Raw genomic sequence first — 25,654 nt, 5'->3', positions numbered from 1 at the left:
ATCTCTTCTGACCCAGCAGTCTGGACTATAAATTTAGAAACATCCTTAGGGGTGCACGCATGTGGGGGTGCACGCATGTGGGGGTGCACGCAAGCATCCCAGAAGCAAAGCGTCACAAAGCTAAGCGTCGTGATACAGCAGTTATTCCATGGCAGTTAGTCAGGACAGGAGTCAGGTAACCCACACTCTGCTCTCCCTTCTATCCATGTGCTTTATTCCTATCCTACTATGTTCCCTTGCAGTCCACATTCACCGCCCAATCCCCCTCCATCACAAATCATATACATCAGCCCCTCTATACTTCCCTCTCCCATGTACAGCTCCCATGCACTTCTCACCTTCCTGAAAAATCTCAGCCCATCTTGCCCAAACACTCTGCACAAAAAAACTTCATACAATGCCAAAAACTACTTGCTTTTGATCTTCCTACTCCTACTGATTTCAGGGAACATCTCCCCCAACCCTGGTCCACCATCTACCAACCTCAACCCCTATCTCACATCGAAACCTTAATAATCTTACTAATATTAATTGCACTCCTTTTAATTGTGCCCTTTGGAATCCACGGTCTGTATGTAACAAGCTTCCTTTCCTACACAATTACTTTCTGAAAAACTCTTTTAATCTGTTGGCCCTCACGGAAATCTGGATTCAGGATTCTGACACTGTCTCCCCTGCTGCCATTTCCCATGGTGGCTTACAATTCTCACATTCCCCGAGACCCACAAACAGACATGGTGGTGGAGTAGGCATACTCCTGTCCCCACAATGCACGTTCCAGGTTATCCCTCCAGCTCCATCACTCTCATTCCCTTCTTTTGAGGTCCACACCATCAGGCTCTTTCGTCCCCTCTCCCTCAGAGTAGCGGTCATATATCGGCCCCCAGGCTCACCCACCCACTTCCTGGACCATTTCTCTGCCTGGCTGCCACACTTCATGTCCTCAGAACTACCAAGCCTTATCCTGGGAGACTTCAACATCCCCATTAACAGCCCCACTTCCACATCTGCATCCCAGCTTCTATCACTAACTACTTCTCTAGGCCTCTCACAGCTCTCAACCTCTGAAACACACAAAGACGGTAACACTCTGGACCTGCTCTTTGTCCAGCTCTGTTCAATCTCCTACCTTGATAACTCACCGCTTTCCCTCTCTGACCACAACATTCTATCCTTCACACTCACAATTATTTGCCCACCCCAGCACTCTCCTACCTACCACACATTCAGAAATCTACATGCTATTAATCCTCACGCACTTTCAGACTCCTTACACTCATCATTGTCCCCAATCTCTTCTTTTTCCTGTCCTGATCTGGCTGTACCAAGCACCCTGGACCAAGTGGCTCCCCTCACCCTCAGAACCTCCAAACAAAGAGTAAAACAGCCCTGGCTCGCATCACAAACCCGATTTCTCCAGAGATGCTCTAGGTGTGCGGAACGCTTATGGAGGAAAACACGCACACCAGAAGACTTCATACACTTCAAATTTATGTTAAGGTCCTATAACTCTGCCCTTCACCTCGCCACACAGACCTACTTCACCACTCTGATCTCCTCACTATCCAACAACCCCAAGAAACTATTGACACCTTTCACTCCCTCCTCAGGCCAAAAGCACAAGACCCTATCACAGACATTTGTGCTGATGACCTAGTCTCCCACTTTACAGAGAAAACAGATAATATGCATCAGGAAATCCGCTCCCAGATACAAAGTGCAGTTATTCCCATCCGTCCCTGCATCTCCCCTGGCTCACTCTCCACATTCGATCCCATCACCGAAGAAGAAGTCTCCAAGCTCCTCTCTTCTTCTCGTCCGACTACATGCACCACTGACCCCATTCCCTCAAACCTCCTCCAGTCTCTCTCTCTCCGGTGATCACAACTCACCTAACTACAATATTTAATCTCTCCTTCTCCTCTGGCATTTTCCCCTCCACCTTCAAACACTCTATAATTACTCCATTACTAAAGAAACCCACCCTCGACCCATCCTGCACAAACAACTACAGACCAGTCTCCAATCTCCCCTTCATCTCTAAACTCTTGGAGTGCCTAGTCTACTCCCGCCTTACCCGTTACCTCTCCACTCCCTCCCTCCTAGACCCTTCACAGTCCGGTTACCGCCCCCTCTATTTGACAAAAACTGCACTCATCAAGGTGACCAATGACCTTCTGACAGCAAAATGTAACGGTGACCACTCTCTGCTCATTCTTCTTGACCTTTCTGCAGCTTTCGACACTGTTGACCACCCTCTCCAACTCTCTAGGCTCCAGTCACTAGGCATTAAGGACACTGCTCTCTCCTGGTTCTCCTCCTATCTTTCTGACCGCTCCTTCAGTGTTCTGTTCTCTGGCTCCACTTCATCTCCTCTTCCTCTCACTGTTGGGGTACCTCAGGGCTCAGTCCTTGGCCTCCTTCTCTTCTCCCTCTACACAGCCCCAATTGGACAGACCATCAGCAGATTTAGCTTTCAGTATCATCTTTATGCTGATGACACACAACTATACACGTCATCCCCTGACCTTACCCCCGCTGTACTACAGAACGCCACTGATTGTCTATCTGCAGTCTCCAACATCATGTCCGCTCTCTATCTGAAACTCATCCTCTCCAAAACTTAACTACTTCTGCTTCCACCGTCTACTAACCTCCTTAAAGCTGACATTTCCCTCTCCGTGGGTGGCACCATAATAACACCCCGGCAGCAGGCGCGCTGTCTGGGTGTTATGTTTGACTCCGATCTCTCCTTCACCTCCCATATACAATCTCTTGCCCGCTCGTGCCGCTTACACCTAAAGAACATCTCTAGAACCCGCCCTTTTCTCACCATAGAAACAACAAAAACCCTCACTGTCGCCCTGATCCTCTCCCGCCTGTACTACTGCAATGCTCTATTAATTGGCCTCCCCCTTACTCGACTTTCCCCTCTCCAGTCTATCCTTAACGCAGCAGCCAGGGTTGTCCATCTAGCTAATCGTTACTCGGACGCGTCCGCTCTTCGCCAGTCTTTACACTGGCTGCCCATTCATTACAGGATACAATTCAAAGTACTTGTTCTCACCCACAAAGCTCTCCACAGTGCGCCACCCCCATACATCACCTCCCTCATTTCGGTCTATGGGCCTAACCGACCGCTGCGCTCTGCAAATGACTTTCGACTAACCTCTGCACTTATCCGTACCTCCCACTCCCAACTCCAAGACTTCTCCCATGCTGCGCCAATCCTCTGGAATGCCCTACCCCAAGATATTAGGACCATCCACAATTTGCATAATTTTAGGCGCTCGCTCAAAACACATTTGTTCAGAAAGACCTACCACGTTCACTAATCAAAGACATTTTATGTTTGTGTGTGTGTAGCCCATTCACTATCTCCATCTATCCCCCACCCTCTGAAGATGGCTGGGCCATCATTGTAAATACATCTTTGTAAATTCACACCTGTGCTTTGTATCTCCCCCACCTCATTGTAGATTGTAAGTTCTCACAAGCAGGGTCGTCTTATTTTGCTTTAATTATTGTATTGTTAACGTTGTTACTTATGACTGTTGTTTGAAACTGTTAAACTGTAAAGCGCTGCGGAATATGTTGCCGCTATATAAAGATTATTATTTTTATATTACAATACTATTGCCACCCTGTCTGCCTGTGAGCTGCTGCAGATGTGCCGTTATAATCACACACAGCTCTGCAGTGAGATCAGGAACACAACTATTACATGTCTCATGCTAGTAATGCCCCCATTTTATTTATATCAAGCTCTGGAGGCAGATTCTCATGCAGATCAGTGTCCGGCCCACAGATCTTAACAGCTCATCTACATATAAGAAAACATGGATTTCTCTGGAATAAGAAATCAGATCGCAGATATCAAGCTATGTTTTTATTCAGCTTCCTATTACCTGTGTACTATTATAGACAGCTCCTGCTGACAGAATCCATTTAAGTGCTCTGTGATGTCCAGAGGACTTAAAACCTCATCTGTATATGAATGAAAACATTTATTACTCTTGAATGCAGAGACAGATTGAAATTTCAATCCAACAACACATTTACATTTTTAAAGACTCGCATGTCCATAGTTGCAGTATGTGGTGGTTGATGTTTCGGACAGATTCCCTTTAATGCAGCACCATTACCCACAACAGCAGCTGCAGAATGAGCCAGAATGTTATAATTAAGGGTAGATTCACACTGGTCAAATGCTAGAAAATAGTGAAATAATAAACACATTATAGGCTGTGGCAGCCTTTTTTTGTTCTCATTTGTTTCTTTATAAAAATATTAAAAAGCTTATAAAAAACAGAATGAGTTCCATACCTTTTTAAAGCAAGAATTAAAAAATGCTGCAAAAAATGAGTTTCAATAGTGTTATTTGCAAGACATGTTTTTTTTTCCACTCAGAATGGCAACAGCCGTGACCTAGATGGATACTAATGAAATCTTAATCCCTTTTGTTGCTTAATGTCTATTAACAGACATGGACAGCCTTCGTCCTAGGGTACTTGAGCTGTCCTTGTCCTAAAATGCTGGTGAATCACAGGATACATAAAAAGCTATTGAGAATTTCTGACAAACACTTCATTGCACATCTTCCACATTGAAAATATACTTGCAATTAGGTGACCTGATGGCAGCAGAACACTGGTCGATTAGAGAGAAAATAAATAAAACAGAAATATTCACTATTTATTAATATCTTACTGGTTCTAGAATATAAACCACATTTCTAAATAGTTTCTCCTTTATATTAATACCAAAAAATTAAATAATTAAAACATCAAGTGTTGTACAAATACATAGAGGTACAATATAGGCTTGTACAGACATTTTCTATCAGCAGAACACTTTACAATCAAGAATAAAAATTCAGACATGTGGCACGAGTGATCTTAAAAAAATAAAGTAAAACTTTTGTACAAATGACTTTACAGCTTAAAAATACATATTATATGTATATCTCAAAATGATTATCCATCATGGACAATAAATGATATATGGCATATTATATAGCTGGCAATACCTTGAGGTTCTAATAGGCTGGCTGACTGGCACTGGGGCATAACTACATTATCAACGACAGGTATCCAGTCAGCAGCACTTAAAATTAGCAATGCAGTAGATTGCTTCTCATATCTAAAAACAAAGTTAGGACTCATTCAGACAGCTGTAATTTGGGTGCATTATAGCACTTGTATTACAATCGCATGTCGTGATTGTGAATCAATGAACCTGGGCTACCGGCATCATATATCCCATTGGTGCGGTTAGTGCGCATACTAAAACTCTAATATGCATGATAAAATGCAGCCACATTACAGAAGTCTATATGAGGTTTTAATCTGGGGATAAAAGACAACTAATCCATTACTCATTCCCCCTTTCCCTACACCCGCTGCTCCTAATCCATGTTTGCCTACAAAGACAGCAGACATAAATAAGCATTGGAAAAGCCCATCACCTTCAGAGTCATAACTAGATGGACCTGTAATGGAGTAACAGATGAACTGTTCGTGTGGAGAAACCATAGCATACAGGGGCTGTCTAGTGAAAACTGACGGTCTGAGCACCGGAACCTACACCAATCAGCAGAACAGGACATTTTCATCAAGTTGGGGCACTTTTGTCTCCATTACAAAATGGAGAGGCAGGTCGGATTCCTGACTGCTTGCCATTCATTCTCTAAAGTTGGCTGCCAGAAAAAGCAGCCCTATAGTGAATGAATGGAGCAGCAGACTGGCATGTGCACTTCCGCTGCATTCTAATGGGCATAAAGGCTCCCCGTTCTGCTAATCGGTGCTGGTCCTAGCGATTGGACATCCACCAATCAACAGGTTATCATTTATCCTGTGGGTTGTCCAGCGAAAACAAGTATATTAGGAATATGTTCCAAATCTTTTAGACTGTCAACTACTTTGGCACACTGAATATCTAGATATGTTATGAACACCTTTTCAGGACTACTGGATGGAGCTCCAGTAACCAACTTATGTACTATGTCATGGAAGACATGATTATACTATTGTGGCACCACGTTAGATCAGACGTACTATTTAATCAGTGTAACATTCATATTTTTGGATGGAAACATTGCTAGCTTTCAATTGAAGGGAATATTTCATATCCTGCTCTCTATAGTGTAGCATGGCGGTAAGAGAGACAATGTTATTGTGAGTGCATCCCAACAGAGATGACTGTTATAAATGGCATCATACATCTGCATTTTATGGTTTGTGTGTAGATGCCGACCAGGAGACCTGCGGCCGGCCCAGAGAACACAGCCTATAGATGTAGTGTAAAATACAGACCTATGAAGTAGGCCTCATAATATACAAGGTCATCACAGATGTGGGCATGTCACTGCGACAACTGGGAACAAAAGCATTAGCATTGCCAGATAAAACGTTATAATGTAAAAATACATTTTTAAAAAAGGACCCCCTAAAATGGAGTTAAAAAGCTGGTAAAAAACCTAGAGCTACAATTGTAGCAAAGTATGTGCAATCTCTGCGTGCAGTCCAAATGGGCATTTCTTCAGTCTTCTCTAGGGGTGTGTTCCTTTGCCCCTCCCTCACAGGCACTACAAAGCTCAGTTCAGCAGTGTCTGAGACTGATGGACTACTACATTCTAAGCTGTGTTTGGCAACATCTGGGAAGCGTGAAGGCACACGCCTCTAGAAGAGACTGAAGAAACATCCAGTTGGACTACAAAACAGAGATTTCACACACTGCCCTCCAGAAGAAACAAATGTCTCTGCAATGGAGTGATGCAGAGCAAAACAAATGCACAGTAGAATCAGGGGAGTTGAGGGATCTTTACATGGTTTTTCGCCCAGTTTTTTAAGCAAGTGATAGGTCCTCTTTAAACGTTACACAAGATATGCTTTACAAATAAATAAATAGCAATCCACCAATATACTACTGAGTAGGTAGGAAATAATCACTTAATTTTGGGGGGGAATTTTAGATCAAAATGATGAGAGCAATTGTTACTACCAATGCTTTGTGTAATTGTTATTTAAGCAGTTCTTAACAAATAAAGTAAATTATGTCTAAAAGGTTGAACTATTAAATTCTGGGACAATTAACAGATTAAGTTGTGAAATGAATATGAAAGGCTATACCCTAAATGTATTGTCATGGTATGTGTATTACCAACGGTGTATCATCCATTGCACACCATATCATAGGGTACAGCTAATTTAAAGGCACACTGGCATTTGCTATGAGTACCTCCCGGAAATCGACAACATAATAAAATAGAATTCATATGGCTGGGACATCAAAAGTACAAATGATATTTACAACCAGGATATAAGAGAGAGTACAGTTTCCGGGAAAAAGATGGCAGATCAAACAGGATCCCAGACACTAAGGACTTTCTGTTGCAACGAGGAACTGCTGAATAAATTCCTGACACTTTCTCTTGTCCAGGTTGCTGGGTGTTGAATGATCAGGCAGGGGTCGGAGCAACAGGTTTCCAAATATACTGGCTGTGAATAAAACAAAGTTATTAGAAGAGGAAAACCTTGTACTGTGTATATGCTAATCATGGCGCCCATTCTGCAGGGAGCAGGAGCTTAGCAGATGAGGTATGGTTTTGTCAGATTAACTTCAGGTGGAATTTATGGAGATGAGCAACTTGAATAGCGCTACCCTGGTCCAGGCCTACATGAGAGCTTGGTCTTCACTTCTGTGCCCAGAATTCTTGGCCCTTACTAGGCCCCACAAAGTTATGACGTCACAGGGCCTACTAAGCAGTGGAGGCACCAAGCAAGCTGAGTGCAGAAGTCAAGTCTGGCTGCAACGGAGGTCCAGACAATGGCAGCGTGAATATTCTCTCATCTCTAGAGGGAGTGCTTCCTTCATTTTCTATTGGATTACAGGAGATGATTTGCAGCGGTCAATTAATGCCCGCAGTCCAATTGACAAAGCATAAAGCAGTGGCACATTAACAGGGTATTCAAGAGGCTTTTTCTTAGGAGAGGTGCGCAAGGAAATAATCATTTATATCAATATGTTCCACTTTACAGTGAACCTTTGAAAACTATATATCAATTTGCTCAGAACTGCTCATAGTACAATTCCTTATGCCAACACACAGTGGAGGAAATAAGTATTTAATACACTGACGATTTTGCAAGTTTTCCCACCTACAAAGAATGGATAGGTCTGTAATTTTTATCGTAAGTACACTTCAACTGTGAGAAACAGACGAACAATAAAAAAAAAAAAATCAGAAAATCACATTGTATGATTTTTACATAATTATATTAACCCCTTCATGACCCAGCCTATTTTGACCTTAAAGACCTTGCCGTTTTTTGCAATTCTGACCAGTGTCCCTTTATGAGGTAATAACTCAGGAACGCTTCAACGGATCCTAGCGGTTCTGAGATTGTTTTTTCGTAACATATTGGGCTTCATGTTAGTGGTAAATTTAGGTCAATAAATTACGCGTTTATTTGTGATAAAAACGGAAATTTGGCGAAAATTTTGAAAATTTCGCAATTTTCACATTTTGAATTTTTATTCTGTTAAACCAGAGAGTTATGTGACACAAAATAGTTAATAAATAACATTTCCCACATGTTTACTTTACATCAGCACAATTTTGGAAACAAAATTTTTTTTTGCTAGGAAGTTATAAGGGTTAAAATTTGACCAGCGATTTCTCATTTTTACAACGAAATTTACAAAACCATTTTTTTAGGGACCACCTCACATTTGACGTCAGTTTGAGGGGTCTATATGGCTGAAAATACCCAAAAGTGACACCATTCTAAAAACTGCACCCATCAAGGTGCACAAAACCACATTCAAGAAGATTATTAACCCTTCAGGTGCTTCACAGCAGCAGAAGCAACATGGAAGGAAAAAATGAACATTTAACTTTTTAGTCACAAAAATTATCTTTTAGCAACAATTTTTTTATTTTCCCAATGGTAAAAGGAGAAACTGAACCACGTAAGTTGTTGTCCAATTTGTCCTGAGTACGCTGATACCTCATATGTGGGGGTAAACCACTGTTTGGGCGCATGGCAGGGCTTGGAAGGGAAGGAGCGCCATTTGACTTTTTGAATCAAAAATTGGCTCCACTCTTTAGCGGACACCATGTCACGTTTGGAGAGCCCCCGTGTGCCTAAAAATTGGAGCTCCCCCACAAGTGACCCCATTTTGGAAACTAGACGCCCCAGGGAACTTATCTAGATGCATAGTGAGCACTTTGAACCCCCAAGTGCTTCACAAATTGATCCGTAAAAATGAAAAAGTACTTTTTTTTCATAAAAAAATTCTTTTAGCCTCAATTTTTTCATTTTCACATGGGCAACAGGATAAAATGGATCCTAAAATTTGTTGGGCAATTTCTCCTGAGTACACTGATACCTCATATGTGGGGGTAAACCACTGTTTGGGCACATGGTAAGGCTCGGAAGGGAAGGAGCGCCATTTGACTTTTTGAATGAAAAATTATCTCCATCGTTAGCGGACACCATGTCGCGTTTGGAGAGCCCCTGTGTGCCTAAACATTGGAGCTCCCCCACAAGTGACCCCATTTTAGAAACTAGACCCCCCAAGGAACTTATCTAGATGCATATTGAGCACTTTAAACCCCCAGGTGCTTCACAGAAGTTTATAACGCAGAGCCATGAAAATAAAAAATAATTTTTCTTTCCTCAAAAATGATTTTTTAGCCTGGAATTTCCTATTTTGCCAAGGGTAATAGGAGAAATTGGACCCCAAATGTTGTTGTCCAGTTTGTCCTGAGTACGCTGATACCCCATGTGTGGGGGTAAACCACTGTTTGGGCACATGCCGAGGCTCGGAAGTGAAGTAGTGACGTTTTGAAATGCAGACTTTGATGGAATGCTCTGTGGGCGTCACGTTGCGTTTGCAGAGCCCCTGATGTGGCTTAACAGTAGAAACCCCCCACAAGTGACCCCATTTTGGAAACTAGACCCCGAAAGGAACTTATCTAGATGTGTGGTGAGCACTTTGAACCCCCAAGTGCTTCACAGAAGTTTATAATGCAGAGCCGTGAAAATAATAAATACGTTTTCTTTCCTCAAAAATAATTATTTAGCCCAGAATTTTTTAATTTTCCCAAGGGTAACAGGAGAAATTTGACCCCAATATTTGTTGTCCAGTTTCTCCTGAGTACGGTGATACCCCATATGTAGGGGTAAACTACTGTTTGGGCACATGCCGGGGCTCGGAATTGAAGTAGTGACGTTTTGAAATGCAGACTTTGATGGAATGCTCTGCGGGCGTCACGTTGCGTTTGCAGAGCCCCTGATGTGGCTAAACAGTAGAAACCCCCCACAAGTGACCCCATTTTGGAAACTAGACCCCGAAAGGAACTTATCTAGATGTGTGGTGAGCACTTTGAACCCCCAAGTGCTTCATAGAAGTATATAATGCAGAGCCGTGAAAATAATAAATACGTTTTCTGTCCTCAAAAATAATTATTTAGCCCAGAATTTTTTATTTTCCCAAGGGTTACAGGAGAAATTGGACCCCAAAAGTTGTTGTTCAGTTTCTCCTGAGTACACTGATACCCCATGTGTGGAGGTAAACCACTGTTTCGGCACACGTCGGGGATCAGAAGGGAAGTAGTGACTTTTGAAATGCAGACTTTGATGGAATGGTCTGCGGGCGTCACGTTGCGTTTGCAGAGCCCCTGGTGTGCCTAAACAGTAGAAACCCCCCACAAGTGACCCCATTTTGGAAACTAGACCCCGAAAGGAACTTATCTAGATATGTGGTGAGCACTTTGAACCCCCAAGTGCTTCACAGACGTTTACAACGTAGAGCCGTGAAAATAATAAATCATTTTTCTTTCCTCAAAAATGATGTTTTAGCAAGCATTTTTTTATTTTCACAAGGGTAACAGGAGAAATTGGACCCCAGTAATTGTTGCGCAGTTTATCCTGAGTATGCTGGTACCCCATATGTGGGGGTAAACCACTGTTTGGGCACACGTCAGGGCTCGGAATTGAGGGAGCACCATTTGACTTTTTGAATACGAGATTGGCTGGAATCAATGGTGGCGCCATGTTGCGTTTGGAGACCCCTGATGTGCCTAAACAGTGGTAACCCCTCAATTCTACCTCCAACACTAACCCCAACACACCCCTAACCCTAATCCCAACTGTAGCCATAACCCTAATCACAACCCTAACCCCAACACACCCCTAACCACAACCCTAACCCCAACACACCCCTAACCCTAACCACAACCCTAATCCCAACTGTAGCCATAACCCTAATCACAACCCTAACCACAACCCTAATTCCAACCCTAACCCTAAGGCTATGTGCCCACGTTGCGGATTCGTGTGAGATTTTTCAGAATTTTTGAAAAATCCGCGTGTAAAAGGCACTGCGTTTTACCTGCGGATTTTCCGCGTATTTCCAGTGTTTTTTGTGCGGATTTCACATGCGGATTCCTATTGAGGAACAGGTGTAAAACGCTGCGGAATCCGCACAAAGAATTGACATGCTGCGGAAAATACAACGCAGCGTTCCCGCGCGGTATTTTCCGCACCATGGGCACAGCGGATTTGGTTTCCATATGTTTACATGGTACTGTAAACCTGATGGAACACTGCTGCGAATCCGCAGCGGCCAATCCACTGCGGATCCGCAGCCAAATCCACACCGTGTGCACATAGCCTAATTCTAAAGGTATGTGCACACACTGCGGAAAACGCTGCGGATCCGCAGCAGTTTCCCATGAGTTTACAGTTCAATGTAAACCTATGGGAAACAAAAATCGCTGTACACACGCTGCGGAAAAACTGCACAGAAACGCAGCGGTTTACATTCCGCAGCATGTCACTTCTTTGTGCGGATTCCGCAGCGGTTTTACAACTGCTCAAATAGAAAATCGCAGTTGTAAAACCGCAGTGAAATGCGCAGAAAAAACGCGGTAAATCCGCCATAAATCCGCAGCGGTTTAGCACTGCGGATTTATCAAATCCGCAGCGGAAAAATCCGCAGAGGAACAGAATACGTGTGCACATACCGAAACCCTAACCCTAGCCCTAACCCTAGCCCTAACCCTAACCCTACCCCTAGCCCTATTCTAACATTAGTGGAAAAAAGAAAATTCTTTATTTTTTTTTATTGTCCCTACCTATGGGGGTGACAAAGGGGGGGGGGTCATTTATTATTTTTTTTATTTTGATCACTGAGATAGATTATATCTCAGTGATCAAAATGCACTTTGGAACGCGCCCGCCATTTTGGAAGATGGCGGCGCCCGGGGTGAAGACAGACGAACCCCGGCAGGATCGGTAAGTATGATAGGGTCGGGGGGAGCACGGGGGGGGGGGGGGGGGTAGAATCGGAGCATGGGGGGGTGAATCGGAGTGCGGGAGGGGTGGAACAGAGCACGGGGGGGGTAGAACGGAGCACGGGGGGGTGGATCGGAGTGCAGGGGGGGTGATCGGAGCACGGGGGGGGGGGGTGATTGAAGCACGGGGGGAGCGGACAAGAGCACGGGGGGAGCGGAGCACAGGACAGAGGGGAGCCGGAGCAGTGTACCGGACAGATCGGGGGTCTGGGGGGGCGATCGGTGGGGTGGGGGCACATTAATGTTTCCAGCCATGGCCGATGATATTGCAGCATCGGCCATGGCTGGATTGTAATATTTCACCCGTTATAATAGGTGAAATATTACAAATCGCTCTGATTGGCAGTTTCACTTTCAACAGCCAATCAGAGCGATCGTAGCCACGAGGGGGTGAAGCCACCCCCCCTGTCCCTGCAGATCGGGTGAAATGGGAGTTAACCCTTTCACCCGGCCTGCAGGGACGCGATCTTTCCATGATGCCACATAGGCGTCATGGGTCGGATTGGCACCGACTTTCATGACGCCTACGTGGCGTCAAAGGTCGGGAAGGGGTTAAATTTTATTGCATGGAATAAGTATTTGATCACCTACCAGCCAGCAAGAATTCTGGCTCTCACACACGTTAGTTTTTCTTTAAGAACCTCAAGAACACCGTCCCAACAGTGAAATATGGTGGGGTAAATCTCATACTTTGGGGTGCATTTCTGCAAAGGGGACAGGATGACAGCACCGTATTGAAGGAGGATGGATGGGGTTATGAATCACGAGATTTTGACCAGCAACCTCCTGCCTTTTTTACCAGTATAGATCACCTTTCATCAAGTGTATTCTTCTTCATTTCTGAAGCACCCTAGGTCTGGATAATTACATATTCTTTGAGTAGACACTATTCGTGAGCCGTTTTCAGGATGGATTGTTTTTATGCTGGTTTTACTCATTTTGCTTGTGTCTTTCTTTTAATTCTTGCTGTATTTGTTTTTTACAAAGGATGTCCCCTTATGCCTCTATGTCGGAGCCAGAAACATCTTTATAGTTTCTGCCCAAGGATTTGTCTGCCCTATAAGACTATGAAAACTCCTATAGGTCTCCCTATCATCTTTAAGCCTCCCGCTAATGTTATACCAATGACACTTTATCTCAGTTTATGTTCTCAACTAGGTACTATTTTTGTAAATAGGCTTTTAACACTATTTACTGTTCTAACACGGATGCACTTTATTCACATATACTCCTTTTCCTTGATCACACTGCTTTTTGTACATGAATGTGTATATCTATACATGTGCCTTTGTACATGTCCCTATAGATCTTCCCATAATTCTAAGCTATCTGTCAATGCAACATTATGGCACTTTACTTCTCTTTTAACAATTTTTCTTATGGTCCCTTTTGGTCCACCTATCGTTTTAATCTTTTGGCTAATGTAACACCACAGCACCTTTTTTATCTATTATGTTTCTATTATTTATGATTATCTCTCTAACAATTCATTTAAATACATTCATTTTCCCGGATCAGAGGGCTTATCAATGTCCATCCCCCCCCCCCTTTTTTTTTGTACACACCTTATTTATTCACATAGTTCACCATATTTATTTATTATATGAACTGCATCGCTTCAGTGATTTTAGATACAGTTCTTATCCTCTTAAAACACTATCTCTAATTGATTCTTACACGTGATACTATATATACCCAATCTTGCATCAAAAAGAACTGATACATACCTTGTATGGACCTTATTGTTTGATTCTGATGAATTAACCTTGATTACACTTTTTTCAACTATAAAGTCTAACATATTCAGTTTTATTTCTTCTTAGCTACCCTATATAGATTAGTATTTGTTCTTCATGTTTTTTTTTTTATTTTAACATCAGCGGAGTTTTCTTTTCTTACTTTGATTTGGGTACCGAGGACATACCACCTATTTCCACGGCAATCTGAAGAATCCTCACGTGATGTAGCACGAACATCAACGATCCGCTCACGTGACTGCACACTAAGACAACGGCGTCACTTGGTCACGGGACAACGCTGGGTAACAGCAGTGTTGCCACGGCACCAGTAAACACTGCATTATTTTCATCAGGTCTTTTGCGGAGGTGTCACGGGTAGTCCATGACACAAAATCACCATGTCACGATCGAAAGTCACCATGAGAACGGCGTAACCATTCTATGTCACACCATGCGGCGGCGGTAATTAGCAATCAGGCACATATTTGACTCTTCTAACTTTATTGGTTGCCAATACCTTAAACAGTCTATCTGGTCAGTACCCAACCACCCCTGGATGAAGCAATAAAGTGCGAAACGTGTGTCATGTGTGGTGGGTCCCCAGTGTCCTTTTCTGAGGTACAGTACCTATTATCAAGTACTCTTTTATTGCATAACTATTGCATGTTCGCATATCTCTGTGTGTGTCAAGCAGGCAGCATTATAGCTTGATAACAATTTATCGTGAACAGGGCAACTCTGCCTCCTATAACTATACAAATTCCTTTTGTAATGGCGCCAGTTTTTCATAGGCACACTTAGATTCATTGCCTAGCACACTTCACACCATGTGTCTATTTTACTGCTATACTTAGATTGTTAATATCAGTTGCATTTCTCCCTATTACCTGTTACCCCAATCCTTTTTCCTGGGATTATTACCTACATCTAATAGGGTCTATTAAAATATGTGACAGCAATATATTTGAAGTACACACTTATGCTTGCATATTATCTGGGTGTACCCACTTTTTTTTCTGTACCAGCGGTGTTCTCTCTTTTATATGTTTTTAAGATGTCTCTAATAAACTTTATATATATCCTTTACAAAATTTACACTTTTGGCCTTTTTGTAAAGTCCCTTACTTTTTTTGGTGTTTCTATGTGATTTCTGCTTTACGGCCATATTAATTTAGGATAATCAGTTGGTGTATTTATACTTACTTACAAGAGATCAAACACTTGGTGCATTTTTAATAATTTATTAAAAATAATCAAAGTGTAACAGAAAAAAAAACTCACCTAAAATGTTGACATCCAAATGATTCTGTAATGCATTATTTAGCAGCCCCCGCAAAAATGAGATTAAGTAGTTGAAGACATTTTTATGATGCAGCGGTAACATGGAAATTATCTAGATGACATAAAAGGTTTTGTTTAGTTTTTTATTAATATAAAAGGCTCATTCACAGGTCAGTGATTTTTCATCAGTGTTTGTATGCCAAAACCAGGGGTGGAACATGCAAAAAAAAAAAAACAACCTCTAATTGAAAGATGGAAACCTGTTGGAGACACTCCTGGTTTTGGCATGCAAACACTGATGAAAAATCACTGACCTGTGAATGAGCCCAACTTGTATTTTAAGGCACATGTTAATTCACTAAGCAAGTTTAATTGGGAAATATCACATCTTTAGAAAGGTACACTAGCTAGAGTCTATATTTAGTGATTTCAATTTGTTCTGATGGATAGACAAGCGGAAAAAACAACAACAACTCCCTCTGCAGTTTTGTAACAATACATAAAAAATAATCATGTTTTCCGGGTGTAGAGTATTTTTTAAGTGGATTTGCACATCAAAAGCTGCTACGTTTTTCTGATTCTATGTAATCACCAACTGAAGCAAAGAGAGGTTGAGTATTAATAACCCAGGATAAAGACAACTGAGCAAATACCCTGAGTAAATGGTAATAGTACATGTGAATAACATCAGTACCAAGTTGACACTATTTTGATCAAAAGAGCGTAATAGTCATTTCACCACGACAAGGTGTGTGTACCTGATTGGGATGGTCCCTAACTAGTTCACCTTGCCATGTGCCAGCAGGCCTCAAATAGATGAGGGGGCAGAGCAGGACCCAGATCTGGCCACAGTGTAAATGTGCATTGTTTTTATCCCCGCTCCTGTCTGTTAAGTGTGAATGTTCACTTACACATTGCACTTATACCAACACATATATGGGCCCATTTCTTCGGTTTTGCTTTAGGTTGAGCATTAAGAATAAAATATTGTATTTCTCTGAAGTTTCTAATTAAGTTCACAGGAGGGGACCACTCTTTAAGGGCTCGCTCACACTGGAATATAGTCTTGAGAAGTGCAATGCGAGAAAACATCATATTGCACTCTGATCAATGTTATTCAAAGAGGCATTGTTCATCTGCGCATTTTTTCTTGGTCTAGTCAGCGTCAGGAAAAAATTGCAGCATGCTGCAATTGACTCCGTATATAAGACGAGACTCGCCAATGAAAGTCAATGGGTGCGAGAAAAAAAAAAAAAAAATCGTATGGCACGTGGACCATTCATCTGCCATTCCATTTTTATGCACACATCTCAAAAAGGAACCACAACATTTTATCAGCCAAGTACAGTACATTCACAGCCAGAACTGTCAGAATAGATAGACAAGATATGTAGAATAGATTTCCTGTAGATATTTAATGTCACAAGCCCCCTACGTATAATAAACTTTAACTTTAGTGTGGGGCCCCCTATTTTTGATAACCAACAAAGGTAATGCAGACAGCTGTGAGCTGATATTATCAGGTTGGGAAGGTCCATGGTTATTGGGCCCTTCCCAGCCTAAAAATACCAGCCCGCAGCTGCCCCAGAAGTGGAGCATTACATGAGATGCTCCAATTCTGCAATTCTGGCACTTTGCCTCACTCTTCCCGATTTGCTGTGGTGCACTGAGACTTGATTCCGAGCCTCTGATGAGCGGTATAGTTACTGACATCACCGCTATTCTGAGCCGTCGGGTCTCGGAGCGCAGAGGGAGCCGGCAAACTGTGAATAGGAGTAACGTTACTTACTGCTATTTACAGTTGCCGGGCCGCAGTCGGGGAATGCTGTACTACATCGGACCAGCGTGGGAACGTTTGTTTTGTAATAAATTGGTGAACAAGGCACAGTGTTTTGTTTTTTATTCTCTGTTTTTATGTTTTTCAGGTAGGGATTTGTGGACTACGTCGGATTTGGGAGACTACGGCGGACCTGCATGTTTTTTTTTTTAATAAAAAATAAATTGGTTAACCATGGAAAGTATTTGTTTTTTCAATTAATTATTTTTTTGTGTGTGTTTTTATTTTTAATTACTGAGTTAGTAGTTAGTAATGGTGGCGTCTGATAGACGTCTCTCCATTACTAACACCAGGGCTTGATGCCAGATGTGAGTTTTGACAAGTCACAGCTGACATCAACCCTAATTACCATTAACCCAATTGCCACCACACTGTAATGGCAAAAATCGGGAAGAGGCAAAGCGCCCAATAACCAGGTACTTTCCCAACCTGATATAGCTCACAGCTGTCTGCTTTACCTTTGCTGTTATCAAAAATGGGGGGGACCCCATGTTGTTTTTTCACTTATTTATTTGGTTAAACAAGGCTAAACACCCTTTAGTGCCACATGAAAGCATGAAAGGCACTAAAGTGTGCAAGTTTATTATATGTAAGGGCAGAGGCATATCTAGAGGGAAGCAGCCAGGGCATGTTTCCCGGGCTCAGCCGGCGGGGGGGGCGCCTAATGCAGCGGTCCGAAGTTTTTCCCCTGGTGGCTGGCAGTGTGGAGAACATGTACCATAAGAGGAACAGTGTGGGGACATATTTTGTGCAGGGAATATAGTGAGGGGCAATTATTTAATCCGGTGGCTCAGCGTAGGGCAGATATTTTTATTTAGGAGCATTGTAATGACACTGCCATCTTTAAGGGCATCGTGTGGGGATGTGCTGCAGGAGACCGAAGAAGATGGAAGTCTGCAGAGACAAGCTGTGGATGAAAGAACTCACCATGGAGTCTGGACAAGATGAAGAAAGAAAAGAAAGAATGACTCCAGAGACGACATCATCTATCAGGTACCTGGATGTAAATGTTATTTGTGATACTGGCTAATTCTCATATTTTTATTTATGTTAGGAGCGTTAAAGGGGTTGTCCAGGTTTGTCATGAGACTGCAGTTATTCTATGTGACTTCAGACTTCTGAGTTCTCACAGTGTGCACTGCACGCTGTCAGGATTCTCTCATGCCAGCGATTTACATACATGCGGTCATGTGCCAATGAGAAATGGCGTCACTCAATGAAAATGAATTGAGCGAGGCAGGACACATCTAGTCGGAATGTGGCCAGAAGTATAGAAAACACATACTTGTGCTGACATGACCGTCCACTCTTGCCACCGGTAAGGGAGAATACTAAAAGTGTGAAGTACATGTGCTGTAATAATTCAGAAACCTGCAGTCACATATACTTAAATCTCAAACCTGGACAAGTGCTTTCATTATAAAATGAAGCCCTGTAGCCAATCCTAACAGTGTGTGTTCTCCTCAATGTCAGGATTCAGCTCTGCAGGTTCCAGCAGTCATCGTACGGCAACTTCACTCATATGCGATTTTCATACTTACGGCCATGTGACAGCTCGCATTTCTTCCCGCTTCTCTCAGTTTTTCACTGAACATTTAGAGAATTAGTTAGAGCAGTTTGGCACATGACTAAGTGTACAAATTGCATGTGTGCTTGTGGGTGTGTTTGTGTGGGGGGCGCAAAACTGAATTCTTGCTTTGGGTGCCAGAAAACCTAGATACACCTCTGTGTAAGGGACTTGTGAAATTACAATACAGACCAAAAATTTGGACACACCTTCTCATTTAAAGATTTTTCTGTATTTTCAGGACTATGAAAGAGAGAATCAAGAGAATGCCAAGAGTGTGCAAAGCAGTCATCAAAGCAAAAGGTGGCTACTTTGAAGAACCTAGAATATAAGACATAATTTCAGTTGTTTCACACTTCTTTGTTAAGTATATAATTCCACATGTGTTAATTCATAGTTTTGATCCCTTCAGTGTGAATGTACAATTTTCATAGTCATGAAAATACAGAAAAATCTTTAAATGAGAAGGTGTGTCCAAACTTTTGGTCTGTACTGTATATATGTGCAGGATATCTAGCTATCCATGTATCTATATGTTTATATAAGATTGCTTTATTACTTTTATAAACTAGTTTTAAGCTACATAGAGCACTATAGTATGTAAAAGATGCTAAAAATGCATTGCATAAGCATATCATATGGATTGTGTAGGGATTCTAGGCAAGAAAATAATCACACACTTATTGCACTCACATGACACGTTCAACCATACAGATTCCACTTGTTTAACTTTTCAGGAGCGAAATTGGACGGATTTTTTTTATATGTGAATGTGAGCGAGCCCTTACAGTGATTTTATTTTCAATTTAGAGACAGTGCAGGTACAGGGGATGCAGTAATAAAATGAATTTTGCCATTTTTAAAAAAATCCTCTAAAAACTTTGAAATATGCCATCCATCACTTAGCCTTCAGAGCCTCTGCTGGTTATGGCGTAATGTATCACCTCTTCCAGAACTCCTCTAAGAAAGCCGGATTTGCAACATCAGTGTATATTACAATAGTGGCCATATTAGGCTACTTTCACACTGGCGTTTTTTTGAATACGTCGCAATGCGTCATTTAGGGGAAAAAACGCATCCTGCAAAGTTGTTTGCAGGATGCGTTTTTGCCCCATAGAGTAACATTACCGACGCATTGCGACGTATTGACACACGTCGCAACCGTCGTGCGACGGTTGCGCCGTGTTGTGGCGGACCGCCGGGAGCAAAAAACGTTAAATGTAACGTTTTTTGCTGCCGACGGACTGCTTTTTCCGACCGCGCATGCGCGGCCGGAACTCCACCCCCACCTCCTTGCACCTCACAATGGGGCAGCGGATGCGCCGGAGAAATGCATCCGCTGCACCAGTTGTGCGGCGTATCAAACGCTAGCGCCGGAATATCGGCCCGACGCACTGCGACGGGCCGAATCCGACGCTAGTGTGAAAGTAGCCTTAGTAGTAAGCCCGCTTTCCTAAACTGAGAAAACGAAGGCAGAAAAGGACTGAATTTTCAGTGACTTGCATCACTTACATGAGAAACGTGCCAGATACTAATATGGCCATACTAATGTGGCTGAATGTTTCCTGTATAGGGGTCTCTGTGTATACACTTGTAAGGCTGAGTTCACGTGCTAGCTACACACTAAGGTAAAAGAAGCCTTTTAAAACAAAGAAAAAAGAAACCTCTAGTTAGGTTTGATGGATAATTACCCTAAAACTAGTAAAAGTAAAGTTAGTGACCACCTAGTGCACTTAGGTTCCAATGATTTACCCTAGAGAGAAATTCTGTCTTCTTTAACAAAAGTCTGTGAGGAATAAGAGGCCTTGTGGTCCATTGCCACCAATCAGTTTGCAGTTTCCTAGTGACTTTTAGGCCAACAATTTCTAAAATCGCTGCTCTGGGCAATCACGTCACTTTTTCCATGAGGTTTTAGGGAGGTTTATAAAGACTACAAAAAATATTACTAAACTATTAGTTTTGCTTGTTGGTCTGGCTTCTACAACTGCTAGAGACAACCCGGCAGGCGGCTAAAGGATATGGCGATCATCATTTTTTGGCTAGAAGATATACAAGAAAAAATTATGTACGTAAGTCATTACCTCTCCACTGCCGATATAGTCTCCAGCATGCTGTACACATCTGTCATAGAAGCTGTAGCAGATAACAGGCTCTGGGAGGCCTTCTAGAAATAGCAGCAATGCCTCAATAATAGAATGGTTGCTTCCAGCTTGCAGAATATTAAGGAAACCAGACTGCTCCACAAAAGCACACACACGTCCAAGAGCCTCCATCAGATTTCCATGTGGTATAAATCTGCATATATTGAGCGTACAATACATTATGGGGCTTTCTTCACCTTAATTAAAAGCCCTGTATCAATGGAAGAATGGTCACATGAATAACTTCTTAAAAGACACTCAACGTTAACTATTCGTTATATTAGCCATGGCAGGAGGAAGTCAGCATTATTTTTATAATTATATTATGGGGTGAAGCTATATAATTGCATTTCCACAGTGGGCGTAGACTGCTGACATTTATATACTGAATGCGATACTAACAATTAAAGGTATACGCTGACCATGTTGTGCGTCTGTCCTCTACCATCACCTAATGGCTTCATTTTTGTACTACCAATCCTTTATTTCCCATCACAGCCATGTGTGAACAGCATGCGGCAGTTTAGCTTTTAGATTGCCGAGACTAGCTGTCCCTTTCCTGTCCACCTGTGTTTTGCTGCAGTGAGCCGGTATGTAATTAGCTCTCTGCTGGGAACCATGGATGGGGCTCCTTTCTATGTAAACCCCAACAGACAGTCTCTTGCTGACAGTTCTTTAGTTTAGCTAGACCTAGTTAGTTACGGTTCTGAGCCATTTCTCCTGTTGTGCTACTTTGTTGATTCCATTTTGTGACTTTGGCTTGTATTTTGTAAACCCGCTTGCTTTCCGATTTCATCACACATCTGATCTTTTGCAATCAACCCTTTCTTACCACAAGCTTGCTCCACTTGTCAGCAGCTTACTGCATGGCCTCACCCAAGGGTCACTAGGTAAGTCTAGATCCCTGCACAAGGATTAAAAAGTGAGGGCCAGGGAAACCCTTAGTAGCTAGTTAACCGAACTGCTTGTGCTAAGCCTGTCCATGGAATCCCTATTAACAGCTGCCAGGCCATGGACAGTGAGCCTGTGACACTTCCATTCTTGTCATTATAACTGTGTATGTATTGTATTTCAAATGCACGTCAGTTTTTCATTGTTATTGTTATTATGTGGTCAGGGACACATTAATCCATAGCTCAACGCTAAAAGCTTTCAGGTCTGTAATCTTTCACCCCCCAGCATAGAAGGGATGTAATGGGATGCAATATTGCTAGTGAAACATAAACCAAAAACTAATGAAAACAAATGTAGCACAATGATAAAAAAGTCAGTTTTTTTAAAAGCATATAAAAAAAAAAGAACATCTGAATGAGCTATATTTTACCACTTAAAGGATACGGATAGACTCTGGAAATCCAGTATCTAAATAGTCTCTAATGGCTTCAAATTCAGATCTTAGCCCAGGCTGCTGAAATAAATCTTCCTAAAACAAACAGAAAAAAATGTACAGTTATGTCTAATTCCATATCCATTATTCCATGTCACAGGCACTGAAATTAACAGATCTTCCACATGCAAAATTAGAGCTATCGGCTGCATAAAATATTTTGCTCAAAGGGGTCTATAAGCCACAGAGAAAGGTCATGTGAAACTTATATTAACAGGTTCATCTAATGTGTCCCAACGTTTCACTGCAGATTTCAGGGGACAAAAACTGAATCACAATTGATCATGTTGAAATCCATTGTGAAAATGAAGCTGCCATAAGTGCTGCCCTATTAAGAACCATTACCCATGTATGCATGTGTAATATATACGTGTCTGTGGTGGGGCAGGATTAATAGCTGCCAACCATCGGTGGCTTATACAAAGGTTTGGTGGAGATGTATCTATGAGTGTACATTTAAAATTAGGGTGCACGGACTAGAGCGTGACAGCTCCGTAGAAATACATGGCGTCATGCTCGGGTCAGGAAAGTCACCAGCCAGTCCGAGCATAGCGATTGTCGTCCATGTTATACGCCATCTGACTACCTTAGGGACGAAACTGTGGTATGCAGCATGGTGGCTCAGTGGCTAGCACTGCACCCTTGTCCCACCAAGGACAACATTTGCAAGAAGTTTTTATGTTCTCCCCGTGTTAGCGTAGGTTTCCTCAGCTACTCCGGTTTCCTCCCACACGCCAAAGAAATACTGATAGGGACTCTAGATTGTGAGCCCCAATGGGGACAGTGATGATAATTTCTCTAGGTATATGGAATTAATGGCGCTATATATTAGTAAAGTAAAGACATTAATGTGCTGAAAAAGCTCAAGTGCAGGTGACATATACACTGTTATGAGTAATACGTTTTTCCACAAGGCATTATATTGGTATGTAGTCAAGATCTAAAGCAATCCTGTGGCATTTAGGTTTATTAGTATATTGATGACCTGTCCATGAAAGGTTACGTTATAAAACCCGTCTCTTCTACCTATAAACTCCTCAGTAATGGCTCAAATTAAGTGAGGAATCGGAATAATCTGACCTGCAGGGATGCATTCCGGTATAAGTGATCCACCATCATGCACAGCTCTTTTGGCACATCTAAAGGTTTCTCCGCACCAACAAAATCATCCTTCATTTGAAGAGGCATATGTGCCTAACGTGACAAGGAAAACATCTAATTTTTATATAGTCATACAGATATAGAGTTATAGCATTTGGACCACTATGACAGGATGACCATACCAGTTCTCGGATTTTGTTGGCAGACATGTCTCTGATGGGCTCTCTCATATAACACAACATCTGGATGGAGGATCCAAAGCTGCTGTACAGATAGTCTCCACTCACAGACAAGAAGAAATCTTTTCCTCTGTCTAAGTGTAGAATCAAAATGTCCTCCAATTTTTCCTCCCCAGAGTTTAGTCGAGCCGCTGTCTGGTTATTGACGAATAACTCCAGCTCTATTTGTGCTTTCGATCCTACGAACAGAAAATAAAAGACTTGGTTGGCCTTTTCAGACTTGTAAAATATGGATTACTATTATGTAAAATGTTAGGACACTATACAGACTGTCATTCCTGACAGCAGGAGAATAGTCATTGGAAATGACAAAGATGTCTAGCTTGCCCTTGTACCTACAAGCAGGCCACCAATGTGCAACAGTCTATAGCAGTAGCAGCGTACCTATAGCACGCGCCACCTCCTCAGGACTAGTGCCACCACCACTCTTCTCAGCCCCCTTGCCATCTCCATCGTCACTGGCACTGTGGCCAATCTCCTCTGCATGCGCACCGTCCCATCAGGTCACGCATCCTCCCACCAGCCTGTGTGCGGGCTGAGGAGAGTGGCGGTGCTAGTGCCCACAGGTAGGGTTGTGATATATTTAGAGACCAGATCAGCATGGGAACGTGCAGAAGTGAGTAGTTACCGTATATACTCATGTATAAGCCGAGTTTTTTTTAGCATTTTTTTTGTGCTGAAAACGTCCCACTCTGCTTATACACGAGTCGTTGTCACAGGAGGCCGAAGTTGGCGGCTGCGGCTAAAGCCTGTACCTGCTGCTAAAGAGAAATGATCACTGCACTGGCAATGAATATTCATTTCACTTATAGCGCACACAAAGTCAGCCACAGCCGCCAGCATCTGCAGCGGCAGGGTGATCACGGGTGCCCGCTCACTAACCCCTCAACCCCTGGAGTTTTTCAGTTTTGCGTCTTCGTTTTCTGCTCCCCTTCTTCCCAGAGCCATAACTTTTTTATTTTTCCGTCAATATGGCCATGTGAGGGCTTATTTTTTGCGGAATGAGCTGTACTTTTGAACAACGCCATTGGCTTTACCATGTGATGTACTAGATTCCACCCGCTGCTATTGCGGGCACATGACAGCTGTTCAAAACAGCTGACATGTCCCGGCTTTGATGAGGGCTCACCACCGGAGCCTGCATCAAAGCAGGGGATCTGCCATCGATAGTACTATTCCATCCGATGGCAGAAAGGGGTTAAGATAATGAATATTCACCTCTCTCCACTCCCATAGGTGAGTAGAGAGGTGAATATTTATTACCTTAATGAGCGGGAACACGTGATTGCTTGGCAGCAGATGTTGATGTCACTGGAACAAGATGCTGCGAGGGCCCTCAGGGAAGGCAAGTAGGATGTTTTCCTTTATATTTTTTATGCTTTTCTCATGGGGGCCATACATACAAAGATAGGGATGAGGAGACATGCATACGAGGATGGGGATATGGAGCCATGCAGACAAGGATGGGAATAAGGAGCCATGCAGACAAGGATGGGGATAAGGAGCCATGCAGACAAGGATGAGGATAAGGAGCCATGCAGACAAGGATGGGGATGAGGAGCCAGGCATACAAGGATGGAGATGAGGAGCCATACATACAAGGATGGGGATGGGGAGCCATGCATACAAGGATGAGGATAAGGAGCCATGCAGACAAGGATGGGGATAAGTAGCCATGCATACAAGGATGGGGATAAGGAGCCATGCAGACAAGGATGGGGATAAGGAGCCATGCAATCAACGATGGGGATGAGGTGCCATGCATACAAGGATGGGGATGAGGAGCCATGCATACAAGGATGGGGATGAGGAGCCATGCATACAAGGATGGGGATAAGGAGCCATGCATACAAAGATGGGGATAAGGAGCCATGCATACAAGGATGGAGATAAGGAGCCAAGCATACAAGGATGGAGATAAAGAAACATGCATACAAGGATGGGGATAAGGAGCCATGCGGACAAGGATGGGGATAAGGAGCGATGCAGACAAGGATG

General features: G+C 42.7%; 1 protein-coding gene across 7 annotated transcripts in view; it reads right to left on the bottom strand.

Moving 5' to 3' along the window:
• Nucleotides 1–4,670: 4,670 nt before the first annotated feature.
• Nucleotides 4,671–25,654, bottom strand: part of INPP5B (inositol polyphosphate-5-phosphatase B) — a 299,917-nt gene continuing 278,933 nt past the window's right edge. For all 7 annotated transcript variants that reach the window (XM_069757108.1, XM_069757101.1, XM_069757102.1 and 4 more), the window contains 6 exons: nt 23,600–23,835; nt 23,397–23,510; nt 22,268–22,352; nt 20,870–20,997; nt 15,385–15,496; nt 4,671–7,499 (listed from right to left, as the gene is read on the bottom strand). In XM_069757108.1, coding sequence (XP_069613209.1) covers nt 7,378–7,499; nt 15,385–15,496; nt 20,870–20,997; nt 22,268–22,352; nt 23,397–23,510; nt 23,600–23,835 — 797 coding nt within the window. In that variant the 3' untranslated portion in view covers nt 4,671–7,377. The remainder of the gene's footprint in view (nt 7,500–15,384; nt 15,497–20,869; nt 20,998–22,267; nt 22,353–23,396; nt 23,511–23,599; nt 23,836–25,654) is intronic.

This window comes from Ranitomeya imitator, chromosome 3, assembly GCF_032444005.1.
Source record: "Ranitomeya imitator isolate aRanImi1 chromosome 3, aRanImi1.pri, whole genome shotgun sequence".
NCBI lineage: Eukaryota > Metazoa > Chordata > Amphibia > Anura > Dendrobatidae > Ranitomeya > Ranitomeya imitator.
The sequence above is the reverse complement of the archived record's forward strand: the minus strand, read 5'-3'. Positions and strand labels throughout refer to the sequence as shown.